Here is a 16,111-nt window from a genome sequence, read left to right as displayed (position 1 = left end):
AAAGAGCTCAGTTAACTCTGACTTCTTGTAATCTATTAGTTAAAAAAGAATACCATCAAATTAAAAATGGGTTGACATTCATTTCCTTTAACTTAGACAGCAACAGGTATGGTTGTAATGTATTAAAGGCTGAACTGAAATCAACCAATAAAATCTGTGCATATGCAGTAGGATCTTCCAAATGCTTAAGTGAAAGGTGGGTTAAGCTGTTGATGGCATCATCAGTGCCTCTACCCTGCCTATAAGCAAATCGGAATGGGTCAAGTACGGGATTAACATCCGTTTTGAGGAAAGATAGCATAATCTTTTCGAAGCACTTGCTTACAACAGAAGTTATTGGCCTATAGTCATTGTTTCCAGATGAGCACGAGTTTTTGGCAATTGGAACAATAATGGATCTTTTCCAGAGGGTTGGTACAGTATGAAGGTCTACAGACTGCTGGAAGACAGGACACCAAGCAGGGGCCAATTCTTCATTCATCCTTTAGTCATATTCTTTCTAAAAAGCTTTTTCTTTTCACAAAACTATGATGTAACATACAGTTCCAAAATCTTGGACACACCTGTATATAAAAAAAAAAGTCACCGTAATAATGAAAAGCTTGTCAGTCAAATTTAAAACAAAGCTTAGTAAGCATGAAAACAATATCATCTCTGTACTTTTTAATCCTTAAAACTGAGTTATTTGGCTGAAGTATCCCAGCTAAAACTAATGTAATGAACTTGGTGTCAGGATGTTTAAGAGCTACTAAAACATTATGGTTTAAATCTCCACTGATGTTTCATTTGCAAACTGTACTATGACATATCTTCACAAATCATCACTACAATACTGATAAATACTATGCTACTAGTAGTAGAATCACTGCGCAGCAGATAGAAACTGATTTAAGCTGTAATAATTGAAAGTCATTTCCATAAAAACATGCAGATTAAATTTTACACATTATGAGACTGAATGATGATGTGACTTTTGCCTCTTATTTAATTTTATTTTTTTAGGGTGGTACAGCACTGCTGGAGTTGGGGGTGATCTGAGATGTTACTACTCTAAGTCCCGTTGCACTGCACGGTGTATCTGAAGATCACAGAACAACAACAAAATATCAAACATGGTGCCACAGACATCAAATATACATGCTCATTCATTCTTCTGTTCAAGGAGAAAGATGCATATTGCACTTCAAGTGGTTACAGTTTATACAGGAAATGATTCTTCAGTATGTGTTGAAAGTTGTCAGAGGTTTGAGGACTAAAAGGAAGAAGAAGTCACCAGTAAAGTCTGTTTTCTTCATATTTTACTGACTCGACACCGCCTCACAAATTTCTTTCTTGTAGACTTGAAATTTGTACTTGATGCCGTTCTCTTCCTGAATTCCCGTTGGTACGCCAGGAAAACTTATTGGAAAGAAAACAAGAGACAGGGAGGAAAAAGTGAGACTTTACAAATCCCACGTAATCTGAACTAACACGAGGTAAATAAGCAGACTGAGTCGCCTAAAGTCCTGTTTATCAGACAGAAACTTAACTGCAGAATGATAATTGGAAAAGTTACCGTTTGCATGTTTCACAGCACTGCAAACTCATACCTGTCTTGCACTTTAAACACACTCCTGTCAAACTGAGGGAAGAACACGTCACAGTCGAAATCGGCCATGATGTCCGTCAGGTAAATCAGGTCACACCAGGGGTGCATCAGGGCATCCTGACAGAACAAGTCACAAAGCTGCATCGTTTATATTCACCAATGAAGAAAAATGCAACAGTATTCAACTTTAGTGGGGATTCCCCAACGCAGTATCAAATGTCATATGATTCAACATTGTATCACATCTCAAGTCTTGCTGTGTGTCTATTTTGAGAGAGTGTTCTTGTTCCTTATGAGCAAATAAAAACAAGTACCGTATTTTCCGGCGTATTAGTCACTTTTTTTAAACTAGCATTAGAGGTCCTGCGACATATACGGGAGTGGGGAAAATCTCGGTTTACGACCACAAATTTTCTTTACACGGCATGAGAAACACACCATTAAACTGCCTTTTTGTTTTTAAGCAACAAGGTGGAAACTTCCTAACAGGGCTCGATTACTTTCAGCACATGTTTAAAACCGAGTCGGGCAAATAAACATGAATAAATTTCTATATCAAAGAGTGTTTAATGACAGGAAGAACTGCGCCGTAAAAACGCACAGGAACAGATGTTCACGTCTGTGTGTGTTGTTACGACAAACAAACTGATCGGTACACTGTGCACCGTAATCACTTGAATGACATCATTGGGCAGCACGTTTGGTTGTCATCTGTGCCTATGCTACAAACAAACACATACTGTGTGTACCCTATGTTGAAACTATTAATAAACAGAGTTAATGAGTTCACCTACACGTTTCACATGACACCCATTACTGCCTACATGCCCATGGGCACTATTACCTAGGACCTGCTCGTCATGAAGTGCAGACTGAAAATCACAGGTTAAGAATGCAGATGATAGAGGTAAATACTTCTCACTGAAGACAGTATAAATCCTATATAGGACCTGGGGCCAATTGGACTGGTGCTTATAAAAGGGATCCGTTAGAGTGAAACAACTCCTCCTGAATGGGAGGCCAGTCCATCACAGGTTACTCCCCCAGCCAAGGCTGGTACCCATTTGCAGGTGGTGTAATAAAAAAAAAAAAAAGGACATGATTTAAAAGCAGGTTCTCACCCAAATCTGAGGACTTGAACTGTAATGTGTGGCTGTAAACAACAGATGGTGCTATGGACACCAGAGAATGACACCATGTTGCAGGGCTGATAGTTTTGGAATAGGAAGTTGAACAAACTGACATGTAGGCTTGACGGTCAGGCGGCCACATACTTTTAATCATGTATCTTCCTCTATGGACACTAGTGTGTCGATGACAAACTGAGCAAGTTAAAACTTTCACATCTAAAGTTGAGGCCACACCCCGTCAATGTCGCTCACGTGTTATGCCTATAAAATCCAACGGATGATGTGATTTGAAGTATGCACATCAATCACATGTCAACACTTTTCCAACTTCAAATGGCTTCAAGTGTGTGCTCTCGTTTTGATGCCTTTAGGCACATTTACCTCGTACACCCGAGTTCCACCTGCAACCCAGATGGTCTCTATGAGGTCAGCGAGGGGCAGCTGTGATGCCAGTCGGGTTGCACTCTCAAAGTCCTGACACACAAAGTGAGCGTGATCGGGAACAGAGCTGCAAAAACAGAGATGCCACAACAAGGAGTGAACACGTGAAGCAAAATTAAAAACTTGCACTCTGCACAATTTTCTCAATCACAGCCAGAGAAGCCTATAACTTCTTCAGGGTTGTCTTGGTGGCTTTCCTCACTTGTCTCCTTCTTGCATGGTCCTTTAATTTTTGAGAACTGTCTCCTCCACACAGATTTACCATAGAGTACATATTGTTAGAATTTATTTACACCAATTATGAAGAAATACAAAGACAATCAGTGTCTTGGACATGTTCATGTATCCATCCCCTGACTTGTCTGAAGACTGGATGTAAGAGTAATTGCTTATGTTATACTGGAGGGGGCACTTATTCATACCATCGTTTTGGCTTTTAAGATTTTTTATTTCTTTGAATTCATGATGTAGAGATAACTTTGCACTGAGTTTAAAGAGCATCATTTTAGAAATTTTAAATATAAAAAAACCTGGATTTTTTTTTTTTTTTTTGATGTCCTATAAAAACTCAAACATGTAAAAGCTCAAGAGGGTATTAACTTTGCACAGCACACACTGTGTGTGTGTGTGTGTGTATATATATATATATATATATATATATATATATATATATATATATATATATATATATATATATATATATATATATACACACACACACACACACACATATACATACATATTAGGGGTGTCACGATTCTCCAAATCCTTGATTCGATTTTAGGGTCACGATTCGATTCTCGATTTTGTTTTTCTTACAACAGAGGCCTATGCCAGTTTTAGATTAGTCTATGATCAGTCATTGGTTTGATTCATCAAAGTTGGGCTTGGTATAAGTGATACTTTTTGTAATACATCACATTAGGCACTAAAGGTAAAATTTTAATAATTTAATTAAGATATAATGTAACAATCTTCTCAGTCAAGTGGAACAACAAAAACAAATAATAAAAATTAGAGGTCAGAGGGTAGCTGCCATCTAGTGGCTTTTTTGGTAGCAGCAGTGTGCGCTATTAAAATAGCAATGTGCAACATAACAAAATAAAAAAAAAAATACAGTAACAGTCATGTGCAAAGTAATAGAACAATTAGAGCCATAACAAACTAAACTCTATCCTACAACAGTTGAACATAAAAAAATAAAACTTGGTCCCTGAGAATGACAACTGTCATTTTTCTTTAACTAAGGTATAACTTTATGTGGGGAGAAAGATGCTCCTTAAGGTACCAAAACTATTAACATATTTGTGGCTAGACAAGACAGTTATTTTTATATTTTCAAGTTTTTGTTTAAGAAGATGAGAACGTCCACATTCTCTGGAGAAAGGGCTGCTCTATGAGCAGTCACAATGTCCCCTGCTGTGGAGAACACTCACTTGCTACATTTGTTGCTTGCACAGCAAGATAATGTTTGGAAAGCTTGGACAAATTTGGGTACTGATGCTCATTGTTTTTCCACCATTTCAGTGGATTTGCATCCACAGAAATTACTTTTGCCATCCTGTATAGCTCAATCTCCTCCTTGACAACATCAGGCCATGATTTTGGTGTTGTTGATGTAGTGGAGGCTGTGCTATAAAAGTCACCAAACAGTTCACTGAGTGTGATTCTCTTTGCTGGGGAGCTGCCTTCACTGGATGCTACAGTTTCTGGGTTCTCTGCATGGTATTGGCTGGTCCCTTTTCCTGAGGCCTGAGTCTAAAAAAATAATATAAATTTATAAATGTATCAGTATTTCAATTACAAGATAAATTTGCATCACTATTAATAGCTGACATTTCATCATATGAATTTCAATTGGTCACATACCTGTGTGGGATGCTTTTGTAGGATTTTCTCAGCCAGACTGTTGAATATCTCTTTCCGAGAGGGGTCATCCAGATGGGGTAAAGACTTGAACCGAGGGTCCAAGGCAGTGCGCTCATTCAGGAACTATTGAAGACTGGGATCTGAATACCTCCCTTCAATGTTGGTTGCTATAGCAGATTTAACATCCTTCACAATCTGTGAATCTGTGCCACTATGTTTCATTGTTGTGAGAATGGAGTGTTTGAGTGGCAGGATCATAGACACAGTAGGCTGCTGTTCTGAGCTCAATAGAGTTGTGATTGTTTTCATGGGCTTCAGAACCTCAACCACATCCTCCAGAACAGTCACATCTTGATCAGAGAGTGTGATGAGATCTTTGGCATTCTTTAACATCTTTTTCTGTGAGTGCAGAATAAACAGCAGCTTGTTGCTCTAAGTAGCGTTTGAGCATGTCATAGCTGGAGTTCCACCTTGTAGTGACGTCTTGAATCAGCTTGTGAGGAGGAAGCTGGAGCATCTCGTTTGGCCTTTAAGACAACTGCTGCAGTCGTGCTCTTATGAAAGAAGGTGACGACTCTCCTGACTTTGCTCAACAGACGAGAAATCTGGTTTACTCCCAACCCCTTCTGGGATGCCAGGTTTACTGTGTGTGCAAAACACCCTATATGCGGTGACAATCCAGCTGCATTTGAGGCATTGACAATGTTTTTGGTATTATCAGTGGTCACAGGGATGGTTGTATTTTGTTTATCCAGTTTCCATTCTAATACTGCTTCCTTTAGCACTTCTGCCAAATTATCACTTGTGTGTGATTCATAGATAGGGCGAGTTTGAAGTACTGGACTTTCAATCTCCCAATCATTATTGACGTAGTGTGCTGTCACTGTAATGTAGCTCTCAGTTGCTCTTGAGGTACAGCCATCTGTTGTTATGGCAACTAACTCTGCAGTGCTTAGACCCCTCAAAACTTTTTCTTTAGCATCTTCATACATGGAGGGCAACAATTTGGTTGTAAGATGCGATCTGCTGGGAATACTGTAGCGCGGCTCAAGTACGCTAATTAAATGTTTAAACCCAGCGTTTTCCACCACTGAATAAGGCTGCAGGTCTGCTGCTATGAATAGCCCTATAGCGTTAGTTATTGCTTTAGCGCGAGCTGAGGTCTGTGCAAGTTTCATTACAAACGAAGAGTCAATAGTTGGCTGGACCAATGATGATGTTTTTCCAGCCAAATCAACATCTTTGTGATGACGGCGAATGTGTCCAGCCATGTTCGTTGTGTTTCCCGTAGCCGGGTAAGGCACACGCGTGTAGCACATTTTGCACACTGTTGTCTTCTTGTCGACAACACAAACGCTGTCGACATAACTCACCGTGAACACGAAATATTTCCATACTGCTGATTTAAGAGAAGCAGGAGCGGCTTCCAGCTCCAGTAAGGCGTCCTTATCTGCACTTGCCATGGTGACATACTCTGCAGGTTAGCAAACTAGCGGCGTCGGCTACAGTGTACTGCGTCGCGTGCGTGCTTGCGCAGCTTAGGGGGCGGGATCGTCGATCCCCTTTTTGACTTCGAGGCTCGAGACCATGACGTAATTTCGATCGATTTCAATGAAATATCGAAATCGTGACACCCCTAATATATATATATATATATATTTTTTTATATACACACACACACAGCAGTAAAATCTGCCTCAACAGTCATCGTATAAACCGTATATTCACACTTTGTACTAAATGATAAATAGACTGCATTTATGTAGCGCTTTTCCATTTGCATCAGATGCTCAAAGCGCTTTACAATAATGCCTCACATTCACCCCAATGTCAGGGTGCTGCCATACAAGGTACTCACTACACACCGGAAGCAACTAGGGGATGCAGGACTTTGCCAAGGGCCCTTTGTGATTTTCTGGTCGGGTTGAAAAGATCGATTCGCTGATTTTAAATTCTCATTTTAATTCCCACAGATAGATTCATACATCCAAAGATTGATTTAAATATATATGCACGTCTCGCCAGTATTATAACAGCGTGCCTGAGAAAATTACACTGCTGTTACGCCATTTCTGAGGGTGTGTAACTGGAAAAATTAAATAATTTCTCTACAGTGATTGTGGATGTGCTGGTTCTGATTTCTGGTCCTCTGTCAAAGGCATTTAAAGATGTCAATCATGACTACTGGGACTATTGTTGCAGGCAAGAAAAGGGGAATCGTCCGGCGTTTTTAATTCACAGTTTTTTTTCTCGTTCCTCAGTGTGTCATTTCCATGGGACAGCGTATGAAGGTTCTCTGGGATGGAGTGTAGGAGAACTTCTCATAACTGCCTTCTCCTGCTCATACCAGTGAATTTGATTTTCAACCCAATGTGGACTAAATGTGACCCACACTTAGGTAGGTTCCAGAATTACAAGATCAGTCAGATGTCAGTCATGTTCAGTGAGGCCAGGCATCGGAGCCCTTACTGTGTTCATGCCAACAGGTATTAATACACTAGTAATAAGAAAATAAAAGTTTAAAGAATTGTGCATGAGAGTGCAAACTCACCTCAGTGTTTTACTCAGCACCACATGAAGAACATTGGGCATTGGGAATAGACTTTCCGGGCAGGAAAACCAACTCAGTCTGCCAAATACCAACATATTCATCCTTCCTGTGGTAAATAACATTGGACATAAATTTACTTGCATCAACTTTCTTGTCACCAATCTCAGCTATGGTGCTATAGCACCTTCACTGCAAACACTGAGTGACAGCTAGAGCTACAGGTCTGATTACTACACTAAAGAAATCTTTCACTTTGGAACATTTTCATGTTTAAGAACACCGTACCTGGTCGTGACACTCTGCTGACACTTGTCAGAAAGTACTGGAACTCAGCTCTGTAAAGAGTCAGATTCTCAATATTAAAAGAAGTGGAAATGAGACAGTTCAACACTTGAATCTGAAGACCAATTGTTTAAAGTTAAGCACAAGGAGAGAGAGAGAGAGAGAGAGAGAGAGAAAAAAAAAAAAGACATTCGTATGTTACACAGGATGCAGTCATGTGCTGCCTCATCCTGACACCTTTGCACCACATGGTCTCAACCCTAAGCTGGTTTTTAAAAATGGCTGAAAGTTTTTCAAAGTGTCTAAGGGTACAGAAGATGTATCCCAAAACATGAATTCTGCAGGTACAATGCAAAAGTAGATGAAGCAGAAACAGCTGCTGTAATGGAAATTTTTGTATACAGGGGCAAGAATTTTAAGTCCCGTGGATGACAGTTGGACTTATAGCGTTAAGAAATCGGCCATATCCATAGAAACATTTTTTCTGTGTAGGGAGACTTGTTGAAGGTCTGGTCTTTGAGATATTTTACTGATGCTTGAATGTGGATGTAGTAAAGAAGAATATTTATTATCATTGCATGTACATAAAAAAACCTTTTCAATTAACTTAACCTAATTACAGTTTGACACAATCCAACCATTAGGAAAAGTGGGCATCCACAATTTTGTACCTGGGACCAACTGCAGATCTCAAGATCCTGTCATGGTCAAGGGCAGGGAACTGAACATGTGACCAAAATATGCATGATTTATTTTATTTCAGTAAATAATTGGTAAGAGGACACTTGCATTCCCTGAAATTTAGAGTATGATGGTGCTGTACCTCTACACATGCAGGAATGACAGTATTGTTTATTTGGGTACTGGTAGATGTTGGAATAAGTGAAAATTATAAAACTGTTGTATGGAATAAGACGAAAATATGGCAGCATATGTGAGATAAGGAACAGACAAGGTGGAATTTATATAACACCTGATAAAATGTGTGACAGTGAACATAACACCAGGTAACAAATTGGTCACACAGGTCTGAATGCAATTCTTTACATTATGGGTAAATACGACAATGACCAATGTACTGGATGCCTACTTTAAAGTTAAGGTGGGAGGTTGGCCCCCTTACACACGTCATAAAAATTCTGACCAATCAGATGCATTCTTTATATTTTTAATGATCAAAAAACAAACACAAAAAAGTCAGAGTTTTTATGCATTCTGTACTCAGTGAAGCATAAAACCTGTGGTATTTAAAGATTGCTTTGTCTGGGTACAGTGTGTCACCAGATAACTGGAAATTGCACTGTTTGTTCTTGAGTGCCTTCAACAGATTAAAATACGAGGGTAGGCTGAAAAGTTCTAAGGCTCATCCCTCGTACAATGCAATGCTAAAATACCCTCAACCGTATGAGCATTGTGTTCTTTATAATTTGCAGTTGTGTAATTAATTAAGATCGTATTTTTTTTATCTTGTTGAGATTTAGAAAGTCCTCCATGCATTTGTAATCACTTGCCTGGATTATTGTAATGCCCTTTATGCTGGTATTGATCAGGCTTCGCTATCACGTCTACTGACAGGAACACGTCGATGTGAGCACATTACCCCTATTCTTGCCTCTTTTTTAGAATTAATTTTAAAATTTTGTTTACTTTTAAAGTTTTGAGTGGCTTGGCTCCCATGTATCTGGCAGACCTCTTATAGTGCAGCAGATAATATTTAGAGCATAATCCTGCAAATGGTGATAAAAGCATCAAATTCAGCAGAAATACTCCTCAGACAATCTTCTTTTGAAAAAACCGATTGGCCACTTGAACTTTCAGTTGGCCAATCGGACACTTGCATCCCCTGTTACACAGGGGTTAAAATTAAAAGATGCTCTAGTTATATTGAAACCTATGCCACATTACTTGCCTGATCATAAAGATTCCAAAAAGGTATGGTTTGGGCAGTCTGTAACTGAATTCTATGGAGTTATGGGATAAAAACAGCAAGAATGGTGACAAAGGTCAGTGTCGGTTTGTACAGGGGTCAAAAGTTAAAGTTGCTCCAATTTTGGTAAAAAGTGATGCAAATTACTAGTTAATACGGTTTTAAAAATGAATAGTTTGGACCATGCATCATCCTTATCACGGGGTAACATATGTCACATGTCATAGAATCCAATAGACGTAGACCTTGTTTGACCTTTACTTTGGAGACCAAGCATTCAACACTGTCAACACTATTCCATTTATTAATTCTATTAGCTCAAATCATTTGTTCATGTTATGCAAAACAAGGAATATTTCTAGATCACCCTCTGTGCATTTGCAGTTAATGAGTCAAATTTAAGGGAGGTAAAGTGTTAATTTCACCTGGTTCTTACTGTAATACTGTCCCTTACAAAGTGAAACTATTTCTCAATTTAAATTTATTCAAATTTACAGTGGAAAACACGGCTGGATTCTGAATAACTTCTCTCTCGTAGGAGATCCAGCCATTCAGAACCCCGAACAAAAGACAAACTTTTTATAAAACACAACATGGGTGTGACAAATGTAGACCTTATTTCACAAAATATTTCCTTTATTGGTCCCTGTGGGCATTAAAGGGAGGTCCAGCCCCCGCCCATAACAGGACATATTATAATTTATATTGTAACTTGAATCTCTTTGTTCTAGGTGGAAAACCGGTTCTGCCCAGTTTAACATGCATGTTTAAGCAAATAGACTAAAAATATACCAACCTAAGAATATAACCATTTAAGTAATTATGTAATACCAAAACAAATTGCAAAGAATGCAAAATAATAAAATGATATATAAATACAGGACTATATCTAACAAAGTTAGCATGCAAGTTAACATCTGCAAAATGTCTTGTAAATGACTCCATAGGTGTTTATCAGGTTACAGTTTTGGAAGTGTTTATTTCTTGCTAGCTTTTACATAATATACCAGAAATGAAGCCGTTAGCAAGAAGCTACATTAGGAAGTGACATCCTATGCTGACCTTAATAAAATGATATATAAATACAGGAATATATCTAACAGAAAGTTAGCGTGCAAGCTAATGTCTGCAAAACTTCTTGTAAATAAGGTCAGAGGTATTATTAGGTCCCAAAAACAGCGGTTTCAGTTTTAGAAGTGTTTATTTCTCGCTAGCTTTTACATAATATGAGAAAGATGTATATACGAAGTCTATTAGAAAAGAAACCGACCTTTTTATTTTTTCAAAAACTATACGGATTTGAATCACGTGTGACTGCGTCAGACAAGCCTGAACCCTCGTGCGCATGTGTGAGTTTTTCCACGCCTGTCAGTTGCGTCATTCGCCTGTGAGCAGGCTTTGAGTGAGGAGTGGTCCACCCCCTCGGCGGATTTTCATTGTCGCGGAATGATTTGGGCTTTTTTTCCCCCATCAGAATTTTTTCAGAAACTGTTAGACTGGCAGCTGGAAACCATAGAAAAATTTATCTGGCTTTCGGTGAAAATTTTACAGGCTTCACAGAGAATAAGGACTGTTACTATAGCTTTAAGGACGCTTGAGCGCCGTGCCGCCATCAAGAGCCACAAACCACCGGATCATTTCTAAACAGATGGCTCTGTGGATCCGAGACCGTCGTGTGCACTTTCTCTGGTTATCACAAGAGCTGGACATCAACAATTTTCCAGCAGATTTCACTTTTAACAAGAGATTTTGTCATGGAAAGCCGAGCGGAGGCTTCCTGCGTCATGACCGATTTGCTGATGGAGCGAGACAAAGAACACCTCCGTTTTGGTCTCACAGGACGGCTTTGAGATGGCGTTCAGACAGCTGTCGGTGGTTTTTACATCGAGTGATTATCTGAGAAATTGTGGATGTGCCTGGACATCCACATCATTTCAAGAGTCTGACAATAGGACTGGACTTATGCTGAGCACAGATGGACGGACGACTTGTGGGGCATATGCACTGATGGCATTCATCACTACTCCTGTAATTTCCAACTTTGCACTCCTCACCCTGTTAGACACTTGCTTAACCTCCACCACACTCTTAATGGGTGATTCTTAGACTACGGGCACTTATGTCCTTTGATCATATTGTAAGAAAAACAGAAAAAAGGGGAAATTTCACACTTTTTATAGTTATCTTTACAATGAAAGTGTGTTAAGAAATTTGTTCTAGTAGTCTATGATGACTTTCACCTTTTTTCAGCATCATTATATGCAAATATTGCCGTTTTGTGCTTGTCCCACACCCAGACTTTTGATCTTCAATGATAAAAATGAATGGTAAAGAAATGTTTTTTCTAATGTTTTAAAATATCTCTGAATAAAATCAGTAAAATAATCAAAACATAATTGGGGTATTCAATGTCATACAACTGTTGTGATTTTTTTTTTTTTTTTTTTTAAACAAAATGTAGTTGTCCCACACTATTGCCGTAATTTCCACCACAACACTGTAATGTCCCTTTAAACAGTTTGTATGAAAGATTGAGTAGTTTCTATGGAGATAAACAGTGACATCAGAGCACATGTATATAGCGCCAAATCACAAACAAACAGTTGCCCCAAGGCGCTTTATATTGTAAGGCAATGGTGTGGTGGAAGTTACATTTACAAGGCCAATAGTGCCCGTAGTTAAAGAATCACCCTAATATACTCTTCCTTTGGAATGACAACACCATTTCTCCTCCCATCCACACCATGATGCAACAGTTTGAACAAGCCTCCAATGCTTAAATGGACTGCATTTATATAGTGCTTTCCATCTGCACCAGAGGCTCAAAGCGCTTTATAATAATGCCTCACATTCACCCTGATGTGCCGCCAAGGTGCTCACCACACACCAGGAGCAACTAGGGGATTAAGGACCTTGCCCAAGGGCCCTTGGTGATTTTCTGCTTGGTCTCTTGCACATAGGGTATGCCTACTTTTCTCCTCTCCATCATACCAGCCAACTTTGTCTCTTTATCAGTCATAATGCCAACATTCAAACATCCCAACTCATAACTTTCTTCATCTCTCACTGCCTCCTGACATGTTCTTTGCCTCTTCTTTGAAGAAGAGAACAATTTTCCCTGGCACCACGTTGAGCAACAGCACCAGTGGTGGTCGTCGTTAATCCGGACCCTGACTCATCCCGATTGAAAATTCAATTTGTTATTGTATCAGATGCGCTTCCTGATGTAGCCCTACGTATTTATCCAGGCTTGAGACAGGCACTCCAAATGCACCCAATGTGGCCGAGATTTGATAAAAATTCCAGTGTATGCCCTTTCTGTTTCTTCCCACCTCATTTACCTGTGCATGTAATGTACACCCCATGTGGCTGAGTTAATTTTGTCTTGTATAACTATCTAATTTTCCCACAAATACCTTTCTGTTTGGCGATTAAAAGTTAGGTCAGCCTTTTGTCTGGTGTAAATTTCTTCAGTAATGAGGCACTGTTCTTTGTAGCCACATGGAATGTTTGGCACTGTGACTATCCCCGTAACCAGGCAGGTCTACACATGCAAGTCTCCAACCAGATGGTAACTCAGTAAATTATTTTCCTTAGGCAGTGTTTTGCATTCATATTTCCTATTTTTTTCCCCTTTTTAACCATTTTAAATGACTGTTGTAAGTCCCTTCGGCTGCTCCCTTGTTTTCACTTGGGGTCACCACAGTGGATCTACATGTTGATTTGGCACAGGTTTTACAATGTGCCCTTCCTGACGCAACTCCACATTACATGGAGAAATATGGCAAATTTCTGCACTGAAACCACACGCACTAACCACTTGGCCACCACCCCTGTAATTGCTCAAAGTCAACTTTCAACATAAAGCCCTTTGAACGCTTGCTTTTCCGATATACTTCTTTCCTCCAGCGAAACTCATTCATGGTATTATGATACTCAACTCAAAGTTCTTTTCTTTATCTCTTTCTATGGCAATGTGTCATAAATTTTCTTTTGAACTCTATAATGCCATCTTGCCTTGTGACACGACAAAGCAAGGGCACAGTGGTTGCCAATTATTACCAAATATACATGTGCCATCTCAATGCACCGCAGTTAATAATAAAAAGAATCTGTTTAGAGCAGGGGCGGGCAAAGACACAGTAGGTTTTCCTTGCAGCCAATCACCTCAGCAGGTGGGTTGCTGATTAGCTTCTCCCCTAAGCATAAACACCTGATCATTAATGAAATCACCTGCTGAGGTGATTGGTAGCAAGGAAAACCTGCAGGGTCTCTGTCCTTCATGGCACATGATTGCCCACCCCTGGTTTAGACTATATTAAAGTGAGGCCCTTAAACCAAGCATACTAACCACTTTGCCACCACTAGAGGTGGGCAATACCGGGAATTTTGGTATTGATCCGATATCAAGAAAATACAGGCCCAGTATCGCCAATAGATATTTTCATATTTAAGCTTCATAGATCTAAAGGATCTAAAAGACCTAGGATAGAATTTCGCCAAACACTGTACGTGACAAGAAAATATCACAATCAACATTTTTGTTTAAAAAAAAAAAAATATCACTCAACACAACTTAAAACAAAGTCTCCTGAGGTAGAGGGCTGACAAACCACAATACAGGGGTGCGCTGCTCTGTGTTGTGTGACAGTGCTGCTCTTACAGACAGAGAGTAGACTTTGATGAATCTGCGTGCGCAACAGTCAGTGCGTACGGGAGAGAAAAAAGCTTGAGTATCGATCTTTTTACACGAGGATCGTTCAATATTAATACCAGCGTTGGTATCGATATTAGAATCGATCTGCCCACCTTGCCTGCATAATCTGTTTAGATTTTGGTATTGAAACAAACCTGACAATTCTTTGTAGCTGATGCCAAACTTTTGAGTTGTATTCGCAAGACTATCTCATTTTCCAGGATCAACATTAGTGGTGCAGAATCAAATATTGACATTGATACTAAAAAAAAAAAACGCCAGAGCCTTTCACTCAGTAAAAGATTGCAAAAACATAAAAAAATACCGTGTGTATATATTTTGTTGCCTTTTTTTTTTTTTTTTTTAAAGGGACAGCATTACAAAAGGAGCGGTTTTCCGCGTTTTCATTGATCAGGCTGCAGACGTAACGACCAGCATGTTTTCTTACGGTAAATTCCACGGCAGGTTTCCGTTCTTCCCGATCCCCATGCCGTTACAGGCCGCCGCTATGAGGCGGACAGGCTTCCGATGCACGCTGCCGTCCTCGTGCTTCCTTTCCATCTCAGGTGTGTGCAGGCTGTGCGCGTGCAGGAAAACTAAATCATCAATGACACGGTCCGCCCACCGCACGCACGCTGCAATTGGACGTTGTAGACACGCCCTGAATCGATCGCTCCTCCCACAGCACAGCAACGTCAACCACTGAGCATCAGATTCATGACAGCACTGTTTTTGTTTTTTTGTTTTGTTTTAAATGGAGGAATTTCCTGAAACAATTGATAGAGCTTGAAACAGATCCGATCATTAAAAGCCAGACAGGGAACCCGGCGGCTCTGGGTTATTTCTCAGTGGGGGGCATGATTATTTCAGGTGAGGAGAGATAATATGTAGAAAATGTGCAAATATCCATAAGAAGAAAAAAGTGCATACTACATATGTTGTTAATACAAAATTGCAGGAACTAACAGGAGCAAATTGTTTAAAAACCCACAACGACCAGCCCATTGGTGCATAGTTACATTTGCACTTTCAATCATTATACCTCCATCAAAGATTTCATCAGTGTTTGTCTGTTAGTAGGATAACTCAAAAAGTCAGGATGGACCACAATGGAAATAAGTGTGTTCATCCATGTATTGTTAATGTACTTACAATTATATTATGTACTTACACTGAACTCTACTAAACAAAATCACTCAATCAATCATTAACAGATTCAAATAACATTTGGTGAACAGATAGATAATGTTGCGGGAAAATGTGATTCAATTATTGGAAGTAATTTCATCAAAATACAAATAACTCAGAAATTAATCAGACATTATGAGTTAAAAATGGATCTGAGTCTAAATCTAATTAACTCCGTGCACGACAGCCCACCTTGCCACCAAGATGATTAAACCATTACTTAAGAAATCTAATCTTGACCTTAGTGTATTGAAAAATTGTAGGCCGATAGCAAATCTTATCATTTTGTTCTAAAACTCTGGAAAAAGTGGTTTCACAGCAGCTCATGGACCACCTTACTGAGAATAATCTCTTTGAGCCACTGCTGTCTGCATTCATATTATTTCACACTGACAGCTCTCATGAAAGTGGTGAATGATTTTCTGCTTGCAATGGATTC

General features: G+C 39.4%; 1 protein-coding gene across 2 annotated transcripts; it reads right to left on the bottom strand.

Annotated features, from left to right (window-relative positions):
• Window positions 1-712: 712 nt before the first annotated feature.
• On the bottom strand, window positions 713-15,072 carry zgc:153031 (uncharacterized protein LOC557552 homolog). 2 transcript variants are annotated; one of them, XM_034175630.1, is made up of 7 exons: window positions 14,933-15,072; window positions 7,865-7,914; window positions 7,580-7,685; window positions 3,100-3,226; window positions 1,590-1,705; window positions 1,274-1,398; window positions 714-1,078 (listed from the first exon to the last, which is right to left on the bottom strand). In XM_034175630.1, exons 1-6 carry the CDS (start codon window positions 15,043-15,045, stop codon window positions 1,299-1,301), a joined length of 612 nt encoding a protein of 203 aa, XP_034031521.1. In that variant the 5' UTR covers window positions 15,046-15,072; the 3' UTR covers window positions 714-1,078; window positions 1,274-1,298. The 2 variants fall into 2 exon arrangements, with proteins under 2 accessions (XP_034031520.1, XP_034031521.1); XM_034175629.1 differs by having other exon boundaries at window positions 713-1,398.
• Window positions 15,073-16,111: the final 1,039 nt, after the last annotated feature.

The sequence above is a fragment of the Thalassophryne amazonica genome, chromosome 8 (genome assembly GCF_902500255.1).
Source record: "Thalassophryne amazonica chromosome 8, fThaAma1.1, whole genome shotgun sequence".
Taxonomy (NCBI): Eukaryota; Metazoa; Chordata; class Actinopteri; order Batrachoidiformes; family Batrachoididae; genus Thalassophryne; species Thalassophryne amazonica.
The sequence above is the reverse complement of the archived record's forward strand: the minus strand, read 5'-3'. Positions and strand labels throughout refer to the sequence as shown.